We start from the raw sequence: 25,640 nt of genomic DNA on the forward strand, positions 1-25,640 counted from the left end.
AAGAGACAGGGGTATTATTTTATTATGATTTTCTGACTGTTATATCCAAACTTTATTGTTTTGACTCTCATCTCTTTCAGAAATTGATTCATTTGGACTATGAATTTATTAAAAAGCAGTCCACCAAGAAATTGAGTCTAAATAGATTATTCACACTCTGGAAAGACAATTCTTTTATGCTGTAGGCACATTTTTCAAGGTTAAGAGCGCTATACCTTTGGTAAATATCAGCTGAAATGTTTAATCAGTGCCTGTTCTGGAACCCCATTGCAGCCCACAGCAAAGAAGGATGGGTTAGCAATGGACTGAGTTTTCAGCCAGATGTCAAGTATTCCAGGCAAAGCTACAGTAGACAGGAAAACAGTTAGGAGTCATGGCCTAAACTTTGTTTTAATTTCATATAAAGTATAAAGAAATATTTTCTGAGGCTAAGATCTATGAGGCTGCAGAAAAGCCTTTCATGAGAAGTGGTGGAGTCCCTATTGCATGAATAATTTAGTATAGATGGGCAAAACATTGAAATATGTAAAGGAAAAACCTGTACTGGCAGCAGTAAGAATTAAGTGACCTAATAAGCTTTTTCATCTCTTACTTTCTCTCATTAAACTTAATCACTTTGCTGAAAGAAAAATGTTTATGTTAGACTTCCATGTGAAAAGTGCTTATAGAAAAAATATCCCTCTTCAGATGATAAAAAATACAATTAATATATTTTAAATCTTGCATTTTCTCACAGCCATGAAATTAAAACTGTCAGCCACAAGCTAATATTAATGCCTGCAAAATACTAAACATAATTATTTCAACATAATGCAGCAGTGGTTTTAATACTGGAATTATGATGTTTTTAGAATTCATTGCAATAGTGGAACTACTTCATTTTATATTATTAATTCTACCAATGACATGCAAAATACAGTTAGTCCTATTACTAAAAGCATCAGGGTGAGACTATGCTTCATAGACTGTTATTGCCCACATGTGAATCTGCTTGGTTGAGATGTTTAACAGACAAATTATTCTCAACTATCAATAGCATAACTGCTACTTTTGTTTTCAGATATTTTTTAAAAATAATACTTATTTAAACATATTTACAATGAGTAATGTAAAAAATGCTCTTCACAGACATCATTAACATAACAAGCTACAAAGTTTTCATCAAAATCAGAGTGCTCTTAGTTTTTATTACCTTGAGACAGATTTTCATCTGACTTTTAAAACCTCTATTTTGGAAAATTTATCTTATGTGAACCAGGCTCCTTTGTATTCATATATTTTACCTCTCTGGTTCTGCAACACGGTGGAGGAAAAATCTGCACTCACCTACCTCTTACATAAGTCTGCTGGCCAACAATTTTAGACTGCAGTACACCAAATAAATAAAAATAACATGTACTTTTAAGATAGCAATTTCAATAAACTAATACCCTGGAGAACGAAGAAAAAAGTGATGCCTTTGGGGCAAACTGTGGGCCTCTCATTTAGAAGGCTTTCCTAGTATCAGAACCTTTTTCGGATGTGTCTAGTGCACACAATGGTCAGAAGCTGCTGAGGTAAACAAAATGTGGGTCTGTTCTCCATTATTATAATTTGCAGATACTCTGTGTCTGCTCACAGAGGATGGCCCAAGGCTTTTAAAGCTGTTAATGACATGAACAGTGGCCAAGAACTGTCTTTATTTGAAATACAAGTGTATTTTTAAAGTAAACAAGAACATGTGAATCCTCAACCAGTCGCTATTTGCATTAACTTTACACAATGAGGATTTTTTTTTTAAAGATACAAATTTCTCACCAAACATTCACTGGGCTAGTTAAACAATTGGAAGTATTTTCAAGTGGTGTCACCACTAGTTAAAATATTGGCTTTCATAGCTGGTGCAAATGAGAATCAGGCTTTACAGTAACTGAAACTTGGTTCCCTCTCATTGGATTTTCAATGTTCATAAATTCATTAAATGCGCATTCATCAGATCAATCTCTTTGCTGGCTCTTCCATGTCAGAATAAGCATCTGTTTCCAAAAAATGAAGTGGCAGATGGTTTAGTAAGTATTGCCTCCTATTACAGCTGGGGGAATTAAGTAATTTTAATGAACAGAAGACAAACAGTAATGAAGGTATTCAGGATTAGAAATAAGGGAAAGAGGTTTCTTGTGGGTTTTTTGTGTTGGTTTTTTTTTTTCCCTAGTTAATATTCTTTTATAGAAGTAGAGTTGTGAGTCCTAAATACTAAATGTTGAAATTCAGGACAGTTTGGGACTGTGTAACAGCTCTGCATGTGGACATCAAATACACTGGAGTTGGGTACGGCATCTGCTGTACATGCAGGTTTTATCCATGTAAGCACTGTGTCATTTTTCCAGTCTACTAAGCATTGGAAAAACAGCCTGGTTTCTTTGAAAATATGTGGAAAACCATGCCCCATATACTTTTCATATGAGATACAAGACTTGCCTGTGTAATGCAGGGCATCCCCTGTTATGTGGGATATCTGCCAAGCCCAGCAGAAAGAAAAGATACAGGCAAGAGAACAGAACAAGAGGAATAAATTATTAATAAATCCTTATGTGTTTTTAATGTTTATATTCTGCTCTGATCTCTGCTGTTATAGACCACTTTGAATAACATCTCTGAGCTGGAATGTACTTTCTAGTCTATTTAATGCTTTATGGTTAAAACTTTAAAATGTTTAATGTTCATAAGTGAATGACAGGTTTTCAAAGGTAATACTCAATATAGGCTTTGAGTCTTTCAAAAATCCTAGTGTGTCTCCCTTTGCATCTTTGGGTAACAATGTATCTCTGATCCATAAGCATGGAAAAGCATAAGAGCCTTTTAATGCATTATGTGCATGAGTACTTTAGGTTATATTTGAAAGCTGAACTGCAGCTGTTACAAATTTTATCAACAGTTTTGGGGTAAAAAACAAATGTTACCTTGTTTGGGGGCATACCAGTGTGGCCAGTGCTTTTGTTACTCAGCTGTTTTGGTCTGTTACATCCTGGCTTGTGAACTAATTTGATTAAGAAAAAAAAAAAAAATAGCTTAAATTCAGGGGAAATAATTCTTTTCCTCATGGTTATAGATGTGTGAAAATGTTACTCTGCAAAATAGGAATAGAAGGCAGCAAATAAATAAAAAACATAATTTTATTTTTGGCATGATTTTGGAAGTCAGAATCCTGATTTCTGAGTAGTTCACTTAGCAGTCCTGGACTTCTCCACTGAAAGTCTCATTGTAAGACCCTTCTTTCACATCTCCAAAACGTGAAAGTAAAAACTGATAATATTCTACAGATTTGACTTTGCTTCTGAGACCTTTTTTCTCTTGTATCTCTTTATAAATGTAATACTGTTCAACCCCTCTTTACTGGCATGTATGTGCTTCTCTAATGAGAAGCAAGTCCTCTCAGTACCTTTGATACTGTTGAAAACTTCAAATTAAATTGGAATCGGATGTGCTGCCTACAGGAGCACAATACGATCCACAGTTGAATACAGGTTTCACTTACTAAAACTTATTGTGGTGACTGCAGGTAGAAGTTGTATAATGTGCAGGCTAACGCATACGGAGTTTTTTCTAAGCACTTCAACTCCCATTCTAACAAGGAATCCCAATAATATTTCCTTTATTTATCATGTTTTCAATATTACCTATGTTACTAGAGATGGCAGAAACCACCTACCTGGCATCATCTCACTTTGAAGACTAGGTCAAAGAAGGTGCTACCAGGCCATCACTTTCTGCAAGTCATGCTGCTTCTCTGTCTAATTTTCTAGTGCTGTTAGTTTGTCTGTTACATCTGTGAAATTCAAAATAATCCCTATATTCATTTGATACATTGCTACAGACAAGAAAGAAAAGAACTTTTATATATTCAGGATGAGAATGCAAATAACTATTTTTATTTAATAAAGACAGATTGTTGAGCCTGGCACTAATTTTATCCTTTATTACCAGTGAAGACATGAGAACTTGAAGTACATCCTGCTTCCATACCAGGGAAATTGGCTCAGACTGGAAGGAGGAAGACATAGCGTAGTTTTTTGTGGCCTGTGTCCTTTAAATGTTAGTTTACAAAGGCATTCTGAGTCAAAAGGCCAATTTTATCCAAAAGATGTTTTTTAAGACATACATCGCATACTCTGACACACATAGCATATTCAGACAAAACAGCCAAGATGAAACCTGTGGAACTTTATGGATGCATTTGGTTATTGCTCAGGAGCCCCTTCGGAGAAGGATGCCTGCCTACCTGTGAGGCTTCTCTGGCTTGATTTATGCACTTGACCACATGATTGTTGTATCCTGTAATGATTTACAAATAGCTTGTTACACCCCAACTAGCTGCTAAAAAGACGTCTGTTTTAGCTACACAGATAATTCTCCAGGATAAAAATCAGTATCTTGAATAGAATTCCTTTTTACCCCTTTGTAGTCCTTGCTTACAGCACAATGGACTCATGGATCTCACTAACAGGATCCTGGTGCCTTGCTATTAATACATTTCAGTCACAAAACCTTTTCAGCAGTTACTTTTATGGTAATTTTAATGTATGCCACCAGTTTCCTCTCTGCATTCAACTGGTTTGGACTAACATGGAAATGAAAAATGAGTGAATGTAAATTTTTTGCTAAACAGAGGTGCTAATTATTGACAGGATGGCTGATTCCAGCCCAGAATTTTCTCTGCATATAAACATAGAATTCATTTCATAAGCCAAAACTGCAGCTTTTGTTTCTTGGCTTGGGGGTTTTGTTCCAAGTTTCTTGAGAGGAGATGATCCTTAAGTGCAAAAACAATAGGATGTGTTTCCATAAACTTATATGGGAAATATTGTGATAACAAGGCACCAGAAGAGCAAACAAAACCTGGAGTAAGGAAGCTGAAATTCATGTACAGATATTAAGAAGAACAGGGCCAGGCCCAGTGATCTTAGCAGCCAATATTCATTGCTAGGAAGAAATAGGGGGTTATATTGTTCTAGTGATAAAGTTTTGGTAGTTTTCTGGCTTGCTGCAATTGTAGCACATTGCACTTTTACATTATTGTCTGGACTGTAACCTCACACTTCTAAGAAATCAGCATTTGGGGAAGCTGTGTTATCATAGAAAAACACAATCAAAGTTTTATTTTGGTCTTTTTTCTACGGTAGCAAAAGCCCAGTTAAGTTCATGTGCTTTTGTCTTTTTTTTTCTCCTCTTGTGATGTTACACTATGATTGTGTTTGCCTGTATGATTCATTACAAGCTTGCTGGCAGATGGTCACGTACACTTTCAAGAGTGCTTGATACTAATAATAATCAGCTTTTAGCTTTTCTATTTTTTTTCCTAGAGTAAGTAATGTATGTTATCCTAATGCCTAAAAAATCATGTTTTTTTTCAGTCACTACCATCTAAATACTTTTATCCTTCAGTAAAAAAGGTTTCTCTGTACATGTTCAACATTTCATGAGTTAAAGTGAAATTGCATGTATGGATGCTAGTGACAGAAGAATTAGTGTTCCATCCTCCTCATATGAACAAAGTGGAAGAATAAGTGTTTCATGAGACCACTATGTGCTAGAAAACCTCCTCACTCCTGCATATGAATGATTTTTTGATGGTTAAGGCATTGGAGCCCCACAGGGACTATATAGCTAAAGCTTGAGAAATTCTGCTTTGTCTCACTTGATCTGCACACTTGTTATGGTAGAAAGAAATTGTTTATGTATATTTTATTGCATAACAGTAAATCAAGCTTATATGCAGTGTAATGGTTAAAATGCTGTCAGTCCAAACTGCATAGCATTTATTTAAGCGGTGAAACTGTGAGGAACTACTTCTATGTAGCACTGTAAAATGTGTATATCAAGTAATGTTGTTTTTTATAAGAGGAAGAACATGTTGAATTATGTGCTCTCATCATTAAAATATTACACAGACACATTTAATTTTTTTTTTTTTTAATACCAAGAATAACATTTATTTAACAGTAGTTCTAGATGGAATAGCTGAAGAAGAGACAATATGGTGGCACTTTATAGGTCCTGTTTATAGCTATCTTTATGCAGAAAAAGGAAAAATTCTAGTGGTTTTAGTGGACACAGCTGTTGAGATGCTCTTGTTGGCTTTTGTTTATCCTAATTGTAGTACACTATATCCAGGCAATAAAATTAGTTATAAATCTGACTCCCTCAAAACACAATGTCATGCAGGGGTTCCAGCAAAAGTGAATCTTAGTCATTTAACTAAAGTTCCCTTATTTTTAACAAATTCCTTGCTCTTGTTCTTCATTTAGTCATAAGCAAAATGTTGTACTGCAACTCTACTTATGTTCTTGCAAGAGCATATCACACTAAAGTCCATGACAAGGTCTCTGTAATGTAGGATCGTGTCCTACAGACCTGGTAAGATATTTTTCTGAATGTATTTCTCAGTTACAGAGTCTTATTCATGTCCTGAGAGCATTACAATGTACATTTTAGCTGATACAGCTCCTCTTCTCAGACTCTTTCATAAGTGTGCCTAAGTACAGTCTTAACTGCTGCATTCTGTCCTCCAGCATTGAGGCTGAAGTAATTCACAGCTAATATGAAAAAATATTCAATGAACCTGTGCCAAATTCTGTCCTCCTAGTCTTAGTTTCACTGATATAAAAGTTGTAATAGTCTCCTTTGATTCTGAACTCCCATACCTTTGCTCCAACCACAAGAAAAAAAAAATCATAAGGTAGTTGCAGAACCAAATTACAACTTCAGCTGATTTATTTTTGCAGTATTTTTGATTTATTTTGCTTTTGAGCATATGTATTTATATATAGACATACTTCTGTTCTTGTTCTTACTATTTTGTGATTTATTATGTGTTGATGAGATTCTGTTATAGACCTTGGAGGCTTTTTCAAAGACCAGAAGTTCCATTGTCATGTTTTTCTTACAATGATTTATGTCTTGTGTATTGAAGTTATTTATCAGAACTATTTAAAAGATCATTTAAATTCATAATTTTTAAAAACACTGTTATTTAATATTTGCCTAAAGTTGCTTCACAGAGGCTGCAATCAAAAAAGGGCCTCACTTTGCTAGCTATAATATTACTAATATAAAGGTAGTATTTCTTCATTATTTTCCACTGAACATAAAAACAGACTTTGCATGTTAATGCACTGTACAAATCCAAAACAAAAGATAGTGTCTGCCCCACAGACCTTTTGATCTACAGAATAATATTTCCTTACTTTTTCTTCCCGATCTGGCTAAAAGGTCACACTTTACCCATATTCCGTTTTATCAGATTTATTTGTGGCCTGGAGGCTTTATCAACTTCATTTCAAGGGGAAGACTCTGGCAATATTTGACATAAGGGACATTTACCTGGGGAGCTGATTCCAGGCAGACTGATTCTGCTGACCTTCAATAGTCTTTGTGGCATGGCATGACTATTTTTAAAGCTACTGTAGAGAGAGAAGTTTAATGGGAGTATGTTTGCCCAAGGGAGGGGAGTTTTGTGGGTAGTCTGAAAGCGCTGGAATTTCGTTGGCTGTTTTAACAGTAACTGTTAATTAGTGTCTTTTAAACTAATACATTTTGCACAATTCAGGGGGAAAGTGTAAAAATTCTGTTTGATACTAACTTCCTAAGATCAAGGGAAATAAACATTTAAGAATCAGCCCAAAAGGGTCCTTGCTAACATTTTAAAGCTGAAAAACTTGTCCTAAAACTTCAGTGGTCTACCAAAAGTTTTGCCTAGTTTCAGAGATTCCTGCCTGAATCAAGACAAATTTTAAGTGCCTGAAATAGCTGCAGTTTCAACACAAAGTGAGGTCAAACTCTACAGGTTTTATTATTACTGAAATTCTGGGTTTAGTCTAACATGAAGGAGGTAAACCACGATGGTGTTGATTGTGTTTTGCACAAAACTTTGTCATGTGAAATTATATAGTTGAGTTGATTGTGGCTTAGAAGAAAAACTATAAAATAAGAACAGCATAAATAATTGAAAGTTCTGTTTGTCCCTCCCATTAAGTTTTTGATGTGGCTCAGAACATGTTTATAAAACACATGTGCCTTCCTGAAGCGCTTAGCACAGTGTTAGCCTGTTATATTCTTTGTGCTGTGTGGACTGGGCAGGCTGCTGCTTACTTACGTAGGGGATGCCTGAAGGAGGTACATTGGTTCATCTGACATGCAGTTAGACTATTTTCTCTTGTGTCTTTCTGTTTTTTTTCTGGAGGTTGATGAGATCATTTCTCAAATTCAGGATTTTTAAAGGATTAACTGGACTATTTCTATTTTCATGCTGTCTTTGCTACAGATGTGGAGGTGTTATCAGTCTGTTACCAGAAGTCTTCAGCATCTTCTACTGGCTTAAGCCATTTGCAGTGCATGTTTCTTCTACTGCATTCCAGATTTGTGTAGAACACAACACTGAGCAGCCAATTGGAGTTTTGACTGCATTTGGCTGAGAACTTACCTTTGATTTATAAGCAAAAGAAGCAGTGCTCTTCACAACAGTATAGTATGCACATGGACACCTTTTAGCAATAGATACTTTACTTACCCAAAATTGCATTTGTCTGACTAATTATAACTCCTGTTGTAATGTCATTTTAAGTTTGAACTTCTGCCTTGGTGAATCATCCCTTCCAATTCTGTGGTTAAATAAATTTAGGAAAGAAACCACATGTTTTGTAATATATAGGCAGTATTGTACTTAACCAGTCAATTATGTTATACTGTGTTTGCAGGTCTGGTGTTTTAACTTTTCACGGGAAGTTGTCTTTCTCTTGGTAACTGCAAATGAAGTAGACAGAGTTCTTTCATCTGGAATCTAAACATTAAGAAAAACTGTGAAAATTAAGGAAAGCAGGCATTGTAAAGGATTCTTATTACTCTGATCTCATAGATCATGCTGAGGAAAACACAGGATCATTTCTGTTAAAAAAATTTTTCAAATGATATATTAAATGATCTAAGAAGGGATAATAATAGGTGAATTTTCCTGCACAGGATAGTGTATTTCAAGTATTTTGGTGTTCTAAAAATGTTTTTGAATCACTTCACACAGATGGTATTATGTTTGCATGGCATTAAGAGAATTGATTATTACCTTTAATAGCTTTCATGAGACACTGTTAGTGAAAATCCTGTTACCTGTGTTTCATCTCAGTGAACTGCATGCCATAATCAAGTGTACTTCAAAAGCCAAATTAAACTGAATGAACGAAGTAACCAGTAAGGATGTCCTCTTGAGCATTCATTCTTACCATGATGAATGATGCTTGTTTTTCTCTTCTCTTTAATTAGAATGTTTCTACATTTGCCAAAGAAAATGTTGGAATGTGGACAAAAACTGAAATTATAGGAACAGGGCTTGATGTAATAGCTTATTTGTAAAGGAAACACAACTTGTTTGGTATTTTATTGAAACAGGAAGTTCAGAACCTCAGTACACACAAGCACAACAAATTCTCAGGTGCTAGTTGAGTCATCTGTTGTTGGAAGTAGTCACATAGAAGGCTTCCCCTTGATTTAGTTTTAATCTTCAATTAACAAAGGGAAGGAAATTACATACAGATTTAGTTTTAGATTATGTGCAACGCTCTCTGTTGCTTTTTAGCTGTCACCCTGATGTGCATACTTTGTGAGTATATCAGGTTGACACATCCAGAATGTGTCTGAGTGAATAAATTCAGCTTTTAATAAGCATAAGATGCCTGATGTATTTATTTTATTTATAAAATAATGTATAGCTTGCTTAATCAAAATATTCTGACTTTTCCTTCTTACACTCATCTCATACCTGATTTCAGCTTTACTGCAAACTATAGAAGAAATCTTTTGAGATAAGGTGATAATTGATAAAACTACTTTTTTAAATTTAGTATGGTTTTTATTTACTTAATTGTCATGGTTTCTTATAATAAGAGGTTTGTTATACAGCAAAGAAGAACATGACGATACCATGCAGTTTTGTTTAGCTGTGAAATCTTTAAAAGACACTTGGGAGTTTATGTGTGTATCTTCTCTGTTAGAAGACTAAATTTTTCCTTTCCTTCAAGGTCTGTATGACACTGGCCTTCTTTGAATGAGAGGGATTTTACTGAAATCCCTCCAAATCCCATTATTACTGTTCCTCTGTTTAAACCCAGGAGTACTCCAGTGTTGTGCAGTGAGTTCTTTCCTCCATCAACATTCTGAGCAATGACAGCTCTGTAACTCTCCCAGTACTGGTCCATAGCATAAGAATAAATATATTAGCACTTTACTCAGTAATGTCATTTTAAGAAAAAATTCCATGGGTAGTATTAGAATTATTATGTCAGCTCCTAAATTTTAAAGTTAATATAATTTTAAAATAAAAATAGACACAGGATCCAGTGAGTGTGCAGGACATTTTTAAACTTTTGTCCTTATGGAGGGCTAGCTAGATTAGATTCTTTTTCCCCATCCTCTGAGTAGTGTTTATACTTTTGTATAGTACTTATGCATATAAACAGTACCTTCTGCTCCATCATGGTAGTTTGTATGGTTATAAGACTAAAGCTATAGTTCTTATACACCCATCTTATTCACACTAATTTTAGTGTGAATTCTGGATTGGGACAGAGACAGAGATGGTAAATATTTATTTACAGACTTTTACTAGAAAACTAGTGTGTAGGAGAAGAGTTACATGGCATTTATATTTTAGCTAAGCTATCCAGTAGTTTGACTAGAAAATAGCTAGTAATTTTGCTTGAAGACCACAACTGTTTCTGTGCTTTAGAGTACTTATCCTGCACCTAAACTCAATTACCTAGTTGCTCCTATTTTATATACAGTACTTGCTGAGTATCCTTTGGTTTTTAAATTGCAACTGCTTTCTTACGCAACAGCAACCTCTTGAGAAGGCTTTCTCCTCTCACTAAAGCACTTCAGATAAAATCCAGATAAAAAGTACTAGCCTCTCCATCCTGCATCATTCTTAGATGAAGAGCAGTAGGAATATAGGAAAGGAACTCAGAAAGGAGAACAGGGTCAGCAGTTTGACCCTACAAACTTTGCCCAGCTAGCATGAGAAGTCGCTGAAAGTCCACAACCATAATAAGTCTGCCTAGTCTTCTGTATTTAACCATGTCATAGCTGTCAAGCTCAAATGTAAATCAAAACCAAATTCCAGATGGAATTTATAACAATATTTCTTTGTTTAAAAAAAGTTTTTTAGATCATCATTACATTTGTAGTAAACAGAAGTGGACTATTCTATGAATTGGTGATTCCCTTTTCAGTGAATCTTCCTGTCACTTTAGATTTGCACTTTAATAGCTTCCCCTCTAGAGTCACACTTTTATCTTCATTAAGAGAGTTCCTGCAATACCAAATGCAAATATCAGATAAATGAAATGAATATTGCTCTGTTATCTTTGTCACTAAAAAAAAAAAAAATAGAATTAAGTGATAGAAAATTGGAAGAATTATCACATGTTGAAATCCAAAATGCATTTGAAATCCTAATCAGGAGTAAGATTATATTCTAAATAAGACTGATGTTTTAAATTGTCTTCTTACTTGCAGCAACAACAGAGATCCACTTTTGTTTCCCTCCAGCATTTGATAAGGTTACTGACACAGTGTCTACTTTGTCTCCTGTAGATGCTTGAGAAGAAAGCAGTGAGGTAATATGCTGCAAATGTGTTTGCTGTATTAGCTCACAAGCTGATAAGCATCAACTCCTCAAAACAGATACTGGAATCATTTATCTTTAGAATGGCATCATTTGGTACCCTGCACAATTTATCATTGTGTTTGTGAATTATTTTTTCACTTTACTAAAATAAACCCTTTTCAAATGCTTGTCATTAACTTGAAAAATGCTCCGCATAAAAAAAAAAAAAAGCAAAGAAATAAATTTAGTGTCATGTACTCTGCCTTTACCCTACCAACTTTCATAGCTTCAAAATTACTCTGTATTCACAACATAAATTGTTCTCCCTCAGATATACAGAAGAGCATCCCAGCTTGCTGTCACAATATAATCAAAGTTCTTTCTTCTGTAATCTTATATTGTTGTCATGCTGAAAAGTACAAGAGTTCATGAGAAGAACCTGCAAATAAAAAAATGTTAATCATGTCTTTTGTTTAACACCCCTCATGAAAGAGGTTCTCTCAAAGAAACTTCTATTGAGTAACTGTAATTTAAAAACATGATTGATAAAAAGCACCTGGTCAAATATTTAAACACCTGGGGGTTTTGTTGGTTTTTTTTTTTCTGTGTGTGCTGGCAGCTTCACTTGCTACTCTTAGTGCTGGAGGATTAAATGTCTTTGCTTTCCATACTTCCTATGGGTTCTTTCCTTCCAATTTGTGACATAGATTAAGTGAAGAAGAGATGGTATTACACATAAAGAAGTACTGCTGCCAAGGAGTACTAATCAGGGAAACTGTAGACCAGAGGTGGTTGTGATAGTAGTTTATCAGGAGTTTCTGAAAGCAACCTGAACCTGGTGTAGTTTTGCAGTTGGCAGCTTTCCACAGCAGTGGCATCCAGTTGTGTGATGCAAGGTAATCTCTTTGAGGGTGTTTATTTCAGTAGCTCTCAGATAGTTCTAAAGACTTTTCTCTGTTGAACATTGATGTAATTTCAACTGACCCTTTAGTTGATATTTTAAAAACACAGAATCCCCTGCTAATTATCACTGTAGTGCATGTGTTTCACTGTAATTAGAGGTTTGCATGTGACTTCTGAATGTAAGTCTCTGGGTTTCTGCCGTTCTCTGTCATTACTATGCATCTTTTTTAAACAATTTAAGAAAAAAACCCAGCTTTTAATTATAAGTCACTTTTTCATTAATGTGTGGTCTGTTATATTGAGTGCTGAACAGAAGCATTTTACATTTTTGTTGATGAGGGAATACTTTATGCTGCCCTACTTAGAGGGTATATTTTTCCTTTGTTGATACCAAAAAAAAAATAATTACAAGAACAAAGCAACTTTTTTAAAAAGTAATTTGCTGACGCCTGTTTTTTTAAAGCCAAGTCAGTTTTATTTGTCTCACTGCAGCATATCAAAAAAAGATTGAGAAAAGTCAGTCCTAAGAAATTTGAAGGCGAACAAACTTGCTGTGTTCAAGCTTTGACATATTTCATAAAGCTGTTGAAAACCAAACCATGAAAGCCAGATTTATGAGCTTTTTAAAAGTTATTTGTAGATTCCCAAGACGATTGTGTTCCCATCACTTACTGTAGCCTTTAAAACTCAAATGACGCTTAAAAATATTCATGTTTGGCACACACTGAGTTATTGCTGGGCATTCAGCTAAAACTAAAGAGTAGAGAGAAAAATGTACTCTGCCTTCACTTAAATCATTTCAGTCTGTTGAGGTAGAGCAAAAGGACACACGTATTCATATTTTAAAGTTAAAACTAGGAATTATTTTTAATGTTAAGATTACTTTTATTGTGGATTAATAAAACTGTTTGGGGAATGAGCCTTTTGGGAGCATCTATGTAACCCTTCACATTTGCCAGGCTTTTCCTTTCAACAAGATCGCTCACTTTGTTATTACTGGAATAGAAAACTCTTTCATTTATCAAAGCATTATTCTTCATCTCACTTTGCCAGGTATAGCAAATCTGTTGACAGCACTGGATTTATCATTTACTGTTAAAGGCAAATGAAAGGATTCCCCATATCCCTAAGCAAGCAAAACAAATGTCATTCTTGAAACTCGCTGCACAATATCCTGTGTTGATTTAAAAGAAAGTTGGACTGTCTAAAATGATTCAATATCTGAAAAGTCTAAGGTAGTTGAAATAAGCTTATACTTTTTAATGCATTTTATGCAAATACTAGGCTTCCATGCCTTGTATCTTCATTATGTGTAGTATTTTTCCATGGGGAATATCAAGTTGTTTTCCGTGAACTGCAGCACTTCGTTAGCTCATGGAATTTTTGTTTCAGCGTGGCCTTTCATCAGTGAAATATACTTAGCTGGAAATGTATTACTTCAGTCTGTGTAATGCAGATGTGTTTAGTCCCATATGATTAAACATTGCTGTTTACTTCATTAATACTTCATTCCTTAAGCTACTCTGCTGAAATTAATGACCTATTCATAGATTACATACTGCTCTTGTGCAATAGGTACTAGTCTGTTTAACAAAAAAAAAAAAACAACAACAGACAATTGGCCTTATGTGGTTTGGGAGAGTTCAGTAAACCTAGAGGCCACTATATATAAAATACGGGTAAATGGTTGCAGTACGAAGGGGTAAATGCCAAGATGCAACTAATGTTCCTCCTTCCTGTTGTCATGTGAGAATGAACTATGAGATAACATAAAGAGCAAGTTGAAACTTTTATTAAAGAAATAGGCTAAATTTAGTTTATTTTGATGCAGGTAATAATTCACTTTGAAAGAAGCATCTCATACCTACATCACTACCCCATTACATCTGCCAGAAGTGACTCCAGGGTCTCTTGTGCCTGTATTTGTAAGCCAGTGATATCAATGAATGGAAAGGGATGTGCAGTGCATGAACTAGTGCCAGGAGCACCTTGCACACAACACATGCTTCAAGGCTCTGGGCTCATACTAGTCTACTCCCCTGAACTGAGCACATCTTCTGACTGTATTTCATCCAAACAGAGTACAGCCTGTGCCCATGATGGCTGCTCTGCAGTGGGAACCAAAAGTACACTCAATAGGAATGACCAAAAGATTAGTTTCAAAGTGCACTAAACTAAACCAGTAAGAAGGTAACTATCTTTTTTGCTGAAGGCCTTGTGAGGATATATGCAGCAAGAATAGATCTTTGTCAGCTGCGAGGAAAAACATGTCCATGTATATATTACAGATCTTTTAAAGTCATGGCTGGTTGTCTAAAGCAAATTATTTGGAGGCTGAGATTTTTTGGTTTGTACGTTGGCTCAACTTCATTTGGTCAACTGTCAGCTAAGTTAAAGGAAAAGAGTTTCTGATTTTACTTTATTTCCTTTGTGGTTTTGAGACATATGAACTTGCATGCATTTAAGAACTGAGTTAGACAGAGAGTCCTATCAATAATACCAGATACAAAATGGTGGATTCAACACGGCTCACTTAGATCTGCTTCACAGAGCATCCATATATGCTCAAATCAGCTCTTTGTTATACATGTAATAAGACTACCCTAACAGCACACGTAGGAATCATTGGCATAAAATGAACAACTATCCCATCCATATACTGCATTTGTTGTCTACGATTTTGCTAAGATACCAGGCTGGAAAATCTGATTAATCATCTCCTGAAGTTGTAGAACTATAGATTGACTCCATCAGGTTTTTTAATTACTAAACTGTCTTCATCTCAACCCATGAGTTTTCTCACTTTTACCCTTCTGAATTTCTCCCCATCCCACTGAGGTGGGGAGCAAGCAGCTGAGTGGTGCTTAGCTGCCTACCAGAGCTAAACCACAACAGACTGGAATTAAAATAACCTTGAGAGATACAAGGAATAGTCAGAAATAAGTATGATGGAGTTCAGTAAGGACAAGTGCAAACGAGGCAGAAATAATCACCTGCAGATTTACAATGGAATATTTCTGCCAAAAAAGCAACTGAGTATTTTAAAGGATCTGAAGCAATGTATGTCACCTATGTCATATTCTGATAAAAGAAGCAGGCATACTAGGATGTGTGGACAGGAATGCTATGCATATGATACATGAATTGTTTGCAGTGTGCAGAGCAGTGGTGGGGCCTGAGCTGGAATATGGTGTCTATCTTTGGGTACTGCACTTCAGGAAAGATGTGGATCCACTGGAGAGAATCCAGGGGAGAATAACAAAATGATCAGAGATCTACAAAATATGATCCAGGAGCAAAGACTGAAAGAACTGTGTTTGTTTAGTCTAGAGAAGACTGAGGGGGAGACATGATAACTGCCTTCAAATATTTAAAAGGTTGTTGCAAATGGGAAGAGAAGAAATTGTTCTCCATGTCCCTTGGCATTAGGACAAGAAGAAACGGGCTGAAAATGCAGCAGAGGCAATTTGGGTAGTGTTATTAAGAAAAGCCTTCTAACTGCGAGAGAAGATAAATATTGAACTAGACTGTGTATGGAAGTGGAGAATTTGTGTCTGAATTATACTGGGGTTCTTGGGGGCTTGTTGCATGTAGTGTATGTAACCCTTGCGGTATGCCAGTGACGCAGGGCTCAGAGTTGTGTGTGCCACGCTCAGATACCGCTTCGGAGTGATGCATGGCGCTGTGCTGCTTTAAGGATATTCAGGTGAGGAAAACACCTCCCAGTTATAATTGATTATTATTATTTGTAGAATTTTGACATAACTTTGGAATTGCAATTTGCAGTCTTATCACTGCCTGGTAGTCACTTTGGTTTAATTCTCTTGAAATTAGACAAAACCAAGAATGGACAAGTTCCTGAGGTATTTGTGAAGCAAGGTTTAGATTTCTAATCCTGAAAAATCCTTCCTTTGTTAGCTAATCTGTAATGAAAGGATTTTTTTTAATTTCAAAAATAATTAGTTTGTGTTGAAACCAAATGCAAATATATTGAATTCAGAATCTTTTTGAAGTTGTGCACAAATAATTATAGTAAAGTTACCACATCTTACAATCTTAGCAAAGTGTTTTTAAGTGACATGTGTTGGAAATACAGCTCCCTGATTAGAAGTCATACTTATCCTCAGAAGGGAAAAGACTTATTGTTTTCCCCTAATTTGTTTTTTATTAATCTATAGTTGATAATGTTGATATTACATGGTATTTAAAAATAGTTCTACCTCTGGAAAACAAGGAAATTAAACTAAAAATAAGTGAATTTGTTATCTTTTTTCCTGCAAAAATTTGCTATGCCGGAAAAAATGGTTCAAACATCTTCCAGTATAATTTTGAATATCTGCCAAACAGTAGATTTATTTGCCAAACATTTTCATACAGTATTCCCACTGGGACTCAGTCTTTCAGAGAATAAATTGGTGAAATTAACTTTTCTTACCAGTCTATGGGATTTGAGAGAAGCAAGGTTGTCTGCCAACATGCAGTGGAAAGAAATAGTATCAGCTAAATTGTCTGGATTGAAGCATTCTTCCCTTCGCCCTTGTCTTGGCTGGGAAACACTTACTTGAAGGACTATACAGAGGAGGGGAAGAAACTTGTTTTGGAGAATTTTCCAGATAATATAGTCTTGACTATATGCCATTTCTCCTTCTTTTACTTTCCTTTTTATTTTTCAAGACCAGACATTGAAAGTTTCTTTTTTCTGGACCAAATTTTCCGCTCTATCTCCCTCCACTTCTGACTCCTGGCTCAGTGCACCAGTCATCTTCTACTGCACAAACATAGACCAAGTGTGCCTGGACATAATCTCCATTTCTGTGCATGTGCTGGGGTCCTGATGGTGCTTTACCAAGCGTTCAGAAAGTATGTTTTCACTTCTGTCTGAAGGCTTATGTTTCTCTAATTTGACAGAAAGGGAGCTTCTATTTTAGCCAAGTGATATTGATAACCATTGAGAAAGTGTTTCAATAAATATTCAGAAATGAGAATGCAATATTTGTAAATAATTTACATTAATGTTGCAAGTTGAGTTTTGCTCTGAGAATGAAAAACATTGCCAGCAATAACAAATGCATTTCATGGCAAAGAGTGGAATAAAGTTCTGGGTGTTGTTAAGATAATAGTATGGTAGTATAGCTTGAACCAGTTGGAGTCCTGCATCCATGTGATTTCCATTAACCTAGGTAAAATTCTTCAAGGCTGAGGATCTATTTCTTTGTGAAACAGGTTGCTGAAGGAAGTTGTTTCCAGCTCTTAACATGCTCTTTTATACTGGAGAGCACCAATTTATTTATCTAGTACAGCATTTCAGTGTAATTTTTAAAGCTTTTAGTATTCTCAATGTGTTAAAAAAATCAGCTAACTGCTAAAATAAATTATAAGAAATCAAACTAAAATTATGAGCTTTCAATTTAAGTAGAAAATATATATCACACATTGTTCCTACAAAAATAGATTTGCTGTTTGGTTAGTTGCTTCTATTCTCCTATTAAACCTGATATTTAGAAAGATGAAAAAGAGAACATTTCTTCTTTGTCCTGCAGGAACACTGCACTGTTAACACAAACTTCCTTGATCCCTGTAGGGTCCTGCAGATTCTGCAAATTCCTCACTGCAGGATAACTGTACTTTCAGAAGTCTGCACACTGCAATACACTCCTCTTTATCAGAAGCAGACTGATTCTCCACTTGTGTGGATGTGTATGAGCCCTTGATCTTTACACGTACATGGGGTTCCACATATGTGTTTTTCTTTTACATTTTTACTAAATGACGGACTGTCTGAAAATGCATATGACCATGCAAGTGTAATGTTGCCTAACAGTGTTGTAGTTTTGAGTGCGTTCTTCATGAGGTTTTTGTACAGAATTACAGTAATTGAAAATATAAACGTTACTTGTCCAGTGTATTTATCCATACTGAAATCAAATGAATGTTAAAATCTTAAGGCTTAATATTTCCCCAGCAACATCACCCAACTATGTTAAATGAATATGCTCTTTTATGTGTCTCTTTTTGTTAAATTTGTACATTATCAAACCATAAAGTTTGGGCTTTTGTTTTTATCAATTTTATGGTTTTTCTATCATTTAATAGTTGCAGAGTGGTGAAGTAATCCAGAAGATTTCAACAGTCAGATGCTTTTCTTTTTAGTGAAAATGAGCAATTTCTCATCAACTTCAAATGCAATATTACTTGGCCTTGGGATAGATATAAACCATAAAATATACAACCTTCTCTCTTCAAACTTATGTCTTCAATTTTATCTTCTGCTGTTTGCATTTAATAACACGTGTTTATTATTTTTTCAAGTAACAATAACCAAGATATAATTACAGCACATCATGTGTTATTTTCTGGAAATACACTGAAAACTGTGTTCTCTATATAGGATACTAGCAGTTGCAATGCTGAAAACTTCCCGAGTACATCCAGAATTATTCATTTCATAAATTCAGGTATCCGCTCAGAGATAATACCTCTGTGGGACTTGATGGCTATCTCCTGAGCCTCATGAAAAGATCACACCCTTGGACTTTTATGGAGTTTTGTGCTTGTTCCCACACCCTACCCAGCTGGAGCTACTTTCATAAAGTTCTAGGAAAAGCTGCAAAGTTTTGGCTTTTTTATACTATATGCTCTTTTGCCTTGTGGGGATTGAAAATCAGTCACAGGAGGGACAACAGTTGGTGAAATGTTTTTTTGTGGGGGTTTTTTATAATGAAGAAAGGCTCTATTTCTTTATCATACATTGTCAAGTTTACTTCTGACAAGAATGATTTTTTTTTTTTTTCCTTTCAAAACTTAGGTTCAAACAACCATCTAAATTAATGGAACATTAATGAGAAATGCATACATAGAAGAGGTATCTTCCTGCTGTTCATCCAGCTAGTGAAAGAATGAGGATCTTACCAAAAAGAGTGAATAAATGCTTTTATAACAGTTTGGTTCTCTGTCCGTCTGCTAACAAATATAATTAGAAAGGAAAATTGATGCTGTCCGTTATAATAGGGAATGACACAATTGTAAACGTAACTACTGACTGATACATACACAATTTGTGGAAATAGTCACTTTTGGGGTCTGATATTTTCCCAGGCTTGGTCTCTGCTGAGGAATTATTTATTTATTTGCAAAAGCTTACGTGAAATGTGTATGGTTTCAAAGGACTGTGAGCACCCCTGGAGTGCCACGAAGGCTTTGATGTTGCAAAAGGCAGCTGAGTCAATTCAGGGGCAAGAGCTAGATTGTGCCCTCTTATCCCACCACCAAACCCTGTGTGGTCAGCTAGCTTTTCAGCAACTGGCTAGTGGTGTTTCTTTCAGGTTAGTGGGCCAGAAAGCAAAGTTAATCTTTCAGATTACTCTCTGAGCTCTGAACATAAATGCTTCAATTTTTTCCTGTCTCTAAGACCTGTGTGTGGACCCAGTGTGGTTGAGCAAATCCAAGCACAGCCTGTCGGGAAAGCAGTGGAGGTGATGATACAGACGAAGGAAGCATAAAGATGATGTTCCATGCTGAAGCCTTCTTTAGACAATTATCACTGAGATATACTGTGTTCTTACCCTGTCCTCCTCTCAAATGCACTGGTAATGGACATAGGTGAAATTTTAAAGGTAGTTTAAGAAAATATCTATAGAATGTCAGCATTTCTCTTTCCTGGGTTCTCTTAATATGTACTAAATGCATAGAATAAAGCATGATATTTGTGGACATCGGCTGAGGTGAGTGTTGTTGGGTCCTTAAAATGTGGATTTCCTGATTTGATGATTAGCTGTGTACACATTTGCTTTTAATATTAATTTAATCCATTATTAAAGTAATATTAATTTAATATTAATTTAATTCTTTCCATAGGAAGCTGTATCATACAAATGAGTTTTCATTACGGTGTCAGCTAATAAGTCCTTTTAGGATAAATGTTTGAGGAATTGGGAATACAGTTAGCTCTTTTAAATTATATTCCCTAAAATATGTGAAATAGCAGATTGCAACAATTTATATTTGGTATCTTTTATCTAACACAAGTCCTATTGCATTTTTAAGATAAAAGCTTCTCCACCTAATAATGTTCATCTTTAAAATTTTGGAGTTCCAGGTTGACAAAAACAGTGTAACTTCTGCCTTTTTCAGTTAAATTTATTTTAGATAAACTAGCTTTAAAATCTCTTGGTAACTGTCTTTATTCTATGAGTTGCATCTGATTTGTGCCAATAAACAATTCCAGAGAGCTCTGTGTCAGACCAACTAAGATGGCATTGCATCTGTCATGGGGTTGTTCTGAGACTGATGTGAAGAGATTGTTATTTTGTACTATAGTGCATTCTTTAATTTGATGACCTTGCTTACCACAAGCACTTTCACAGTTTCACAACTGCGCAGTTTTTTAATTAATTAAAATAATTATTGCAGTCCTAGTAATACCAAAATTACAGCACTGTTCTCTACATCAGAGACTGCAAAGTGGTTTATGTTCTTGAGATAGTCCCTAAATGGGCACCAATTGTGGCCTCTAAACCTCACAAGACACATCAGCAAGTGGTACTCCTAGCAAATTCCAAATCTTACACCATATATTAAAAATGTACAATGATTAGTTTTCTGGTTTTCATCACATCAAGATGCCCTGCACCTCATAGAAGAGTATTCTGCTTAGATGGAGGTAGGCAGTACTGTACCAAGTCCAAAAACAGATCTTCTGCACTTGTGTAAAGTATTGGATGCCAACTCATGTATAGGTAGGGCCATCAGATACACTTAATGAGTTTAGCTCCTCCAAAATCTGAGATATAACTCTGCTTTGATACCGTGATCAACAGAATTTTTTAGCAGCTGTTTGGCTTCCATGAGACAGGATTAGGTGCCATGTCATTTGTAAACCTAAATTCACAGAAGAACAGAAAATGAAGGGTATTTCTTGGATTGTGCTTGAGTCCTTTTGACCTGCTTTATCCATAGTAGTCACGGTCTTTATAACTTGCTGAATTCAGAACGCAAAGAATCAACTTAATTTTATTCTCAGGACAGCAGCCAAGAAATTAACAATCAGAGAAAGTTGAAGTATTTATTGATGGAGAAGATCTCAAAATTCAGATTTGGATTGACTTGTCCAAGAGTAGCAGAGGACAGTGGCACAGAACCACTGAGCTATGAAGTCTCACCCTAGCATGGGCTTCACACTTTGCAGGTGCTTCATCTAGCTAATTGATCCAAAGTGCTAAGGCAATTCACTTTGACTTTTATCTACAGATTTGTGAACATGCCAAAGAAATGCCTGGTTTTATAAAGCCCTGTAAACCAGCTGAAGACTTTGGCTGCACATCTGCCAAGCACATATATCACTGCATTCAATTCTTAAGTGCCTAAGGTTTTACAGCAGGTTTGTGCCAGGACTGGAGGGATGAATCCACTCAACAAGTAATTTCTTCCACTATTCAGACATCTCATATAAACCAGATACATACAGAGTGACCTTTCCTCTATGTGCTCGTGTTGATCATCTGTATGAAAAATTCCAGTTTACATGAAACTGTTTTCTCTGAGTTCTAGTACATTTGTGTCACTTCATATATCTGAGAGAAAATGCAGTTTGTATCTGTGAAGCACAGACGGGAAAAAGTCCTAAAGTAGTTTAAACCCTGAATTAGATATGTTTTTAAAGCTTCCCAATACAAAGTGATGAGCATTATCTACAGTAAAGGCTTTCATGGTTTGTATTTGTGCTGCAAGACTGTAATTATTTACAGTATCCTTTAATACTTGTGTGATGGCCAGATTACAGTAAAAAATAATACTGTCAAGTGCTTTAAGAAGTTTTATAGGTAAACCATCTGACCTATAACACAAGTCTCAACTCTGGTTTGGGAATTGTATTGATCAGCAAAATCATTGTATAGTTTACCCAAGAGTTTCTGTTATGGCTGAAAAAGTAGAATTCATACTCATTTACTCTAATTCTTTTTTTCTGAATTAAAGAAGACAAGGATTAGTTTTACTCTGAATGGAAATGCAGCACATTGGTTAATTTCCTTGTTCCTCAAATACAGATCTGCAGAGTTCAGCGTCACCTATCAACAAGAAAATACCAACAGAATCTCTTTTCAAATCAGCCTGTCATGTTTGTATCTCCTACCAGTTAGCCACCCTGCAAAAAGCTAATTGAACTTACACAGTTGTCAGGAGGGAAGATATGTAAAGCTTTACATGAGGCAAAAATCTGTACAGGAAAAAAAAAAAAAAAAAGACAGGAAAGAAGTACCAGGAAATAAAGTGTTTATCAGAAAAATAAGTATTAGGTAAGACACTAAATTTCAACTCATATAAAATATTGTTGACTATTTATTCCAAAATTGACTGTAAATAGTTCACTAAACTGAGGTTGTGAAGGGAAGAAAATAGAACAGACTGCTACAGTTTTCAGGAAGGTTGTCTCCACGGTGAGGACTTTCTCTTACAACTAAGACTGCTTTATGATGGTCCTAGTACTCACCACTGTAATTTTACCACGAAAAAATTTCATCCAAATATTTTCAAATTTCTCTTTTCCATGATTGCTTCACTTAGTGGCATATATAAAGTGGCATACATAAAGTGGCATAAAACTACTGAAATGTGGTAAAACCATCTGATAATCTGTCCTGAATTATATATTGTACATCTGAAAGACAATTTTCTGCAGTCTCTATTTCACTTGCAAAAAGCTTCTTTTTAAACTCTGCTGTTAAGTTTCTAACAGTTGTTAGTCCATTGCTTTTCCATGATGGACACCACAGCTCTAACTATTATCTGTTTGGAGAGAATCAGATGTAAAATTGCAATGTCCTCACCCTCAAAGAAAAGCTTTTGATAATCTATGTAGGATTCACAGCTTCCAGTCTGACTCTCTTTTTCAGACAAGGGTATTTTCCAAAAAGGGACCTTCTGCATACTAGAAAAAATAAGTTAAATTTTCATCACAGAGTATGTCAAACTTCTCTAAATAGTGCCTCGCTCAGACTCTAGCAATAAATGTACAATGTGAATTGATGTTATATGAAACTAGCCAAATAAGTCCTAATCTCTTGACTGTTAATGCTATCAAATCATAATGACTTAAAACCTGAAAGAAAATACCACTGAAGAAGAAAGGAAAAGTGAGCCATAAGGGAAAAATACTAATCTAAATGCAAATGTTATTCGATACTTTCTTAAAGTATAAGATAAAATTGTGACGATTTAAGAGAGAGGCATAAGAACAAGGCATTGTTTATTGTGTCTTTCTCTGGCTTTAAAGAAGACTTAAAGAGCAAGTGTGGCCAAAAAGAAGTGACCAGATGAGGATACCAGAGGTTTATGTAAGACTAAAAATATGATGTAGTAAATTAAACACAAAAGTTTCACATAGTAGTACTCCAGTCATAAATTCCAGATGGACAAAGGTAATGATCTGAAGAGGCATGCAACTCATGTGGCATGTCCCACTCTTTTACTGGTCTCATGGAGTTCTGCCTCACCCCAGGCCCAATATCTCATAAGCTACCTGCAGCTGGACAGGCCACACTCCCCATCAGTGGGCTGAAGGATTTGTGTATATGGCTGCTAATGAAAAACGACTCTGAATTCTTTGTGCCCGTTACAAATTTCTCAGTTCTCTTTTTCAGTCTGATGGTGCTTTTTCGAATTGTTATGTCCTGCTCACAAGGTACAGTTATGCAAGCTCCAGCTAATGGATTTTAAATGATGAATCATCAAAGTTTGGGAAAAAAAAGTATGATATTTTAAAGGAAGGATACAGGCCTTCGAAGCTCAGCCCCTTCTCAGAAACTGTTTACATAATAGTATGAACAGTGTCACCTTAAGATTGCCATATTAATGAAATAAATCAGGGTCTGAAGTTTTGTCTGATCTTTGACCACTGTTGCTATCCAGTTGGTTCGTGGTTATCTGCTTTCTGCAGTTAGTACCAGCTGCCAGTTAATTCACTCAAGGCTGACCACAATAAAAAGCATATAGGTAGATAATGCCACACCTTTTTAAAACTTAAGTAAATGGTAAGTGCTTGCAGTATTATCATTTCACTGCATTAATTTTCTCTCTCTGGGTTCTCAGCTCCACCAAATAGTTTTATACCAGAAATTGCTCTGAAGTACATTGTTGCTTTATAATGAGGTTTTTTTGCATTTTATCTTAAATAATCCTGCTTTTTTATTTCTTTTAGATTCAGTCAGTCAGCATAAAATATGTCCCATGGAAAACTACATATTTCAGCTGTGAGCTAACTCAAGAGCTTCCATATGGTTGTAAGGAAACAAGTGTAGTTTGGATTCAACAAAAAACTAAGCTGTGAATAAAATTTCTAAGAAAATGCAAGTTACATATTTATAAATACAGGGAAATGTTTCTACATTTTTATTACTTGTCTAAGTGTTGCTCTTGTGAAATCTTTAAGGTTTTTTTATAATAAAATACTTCCCTAATAGAAGTAATCTTGCTTTTATTTATTTGTTGAATCCTTTGGATCTAAAAGTTGAATGAATCATTATTCACTGGAAGGAAGTGGAAAGACATTTTCTGATATCTAAGCGAAGTTGATGATGTTACAGTGCAATTAAAAGATGTGCATTCAGTGTGGGTGAGTGTGCCTGAGCTAGATCTGGTGTAGTCAGCCGGAGCTGTGCTACCATTGCAGATGCATGGATCCCGTAGGCTCCTCTAGTCCAAATGCCTCTGCAGACAGCAGGAGGTCCACGCTGCCACATCTACATGATTGCTTATTACATTTCCTTGGTAAAAGGATAAGATTGCCCATCATGCTCAACTCACACCTGCCAGTGTAAACTTGCACATCTAAATTGGGTTTTCAAAAGTAATTGAAACTCAGTAATTAAGCTTAGATGCATAGTTAAGGTATTGCTTTCTTTCAGTAACTTTAATTGAATTTCAAACTGTGTCTACCTCACACCTAGGCTGAAATCATAAACAGTTACTAATCCTGATTCAAATGAATTAAGACAGCACACCATTCAAGTGATAAAATTTGTTGAAAATGGAACATATCATTAAATCCTTTAAGCATGCTTGGAAAATATATGCAAGTGTCTTAAATGTTAAATTCCTCTTCAATCTGTGG

At 35.4% G+C, this 25,640-nt stretch overlaps 1 protein-coding gene across 1 annotated transcript in view; it reads left to right on the top strand.

Annotated features, from left to right (window-relative positions):
* Positions 1 to 24,939, top strand: part of MCPH1 (microcephalin 1) — a 131,470-nt gene extending 106,531 nt beyond the window's left edge. Inside the window, 3 exon segments of the mRNA XM_026845199.1 lie at positions 22,579 to 22,758; positions 22,761 to 22,827; positions 24,729 to 24,939. Of these exon segments, the coding sequence (XP_026701000.1) occupies positions 22,579 to 22,758; positions 22,761 to 22,827; positions 24,729 to 24,784 (303 nt within the window). The 3' untranslated portion in view covers positions 24,785 to 24,939.
* The last annotated feature ends 701 nt before the right edge of the window (positions 24,940 to 25,640 follow it).

The sequence above is a fragment of the Athene cunicularia genome (assembly GCF_003259725.1).
Source record: "Athene cunicularia isolate RWA chromosome 3 unlocalized genomic scaffold, athCun1 chr3_part1, whole genome shotgun sequence".
Classification (NCBI taxonomy): Eukaryota; Metazoa; Chordata; class Aves; order Strigiformes; family Strigidae; genus Athene; species Athene cunicularia.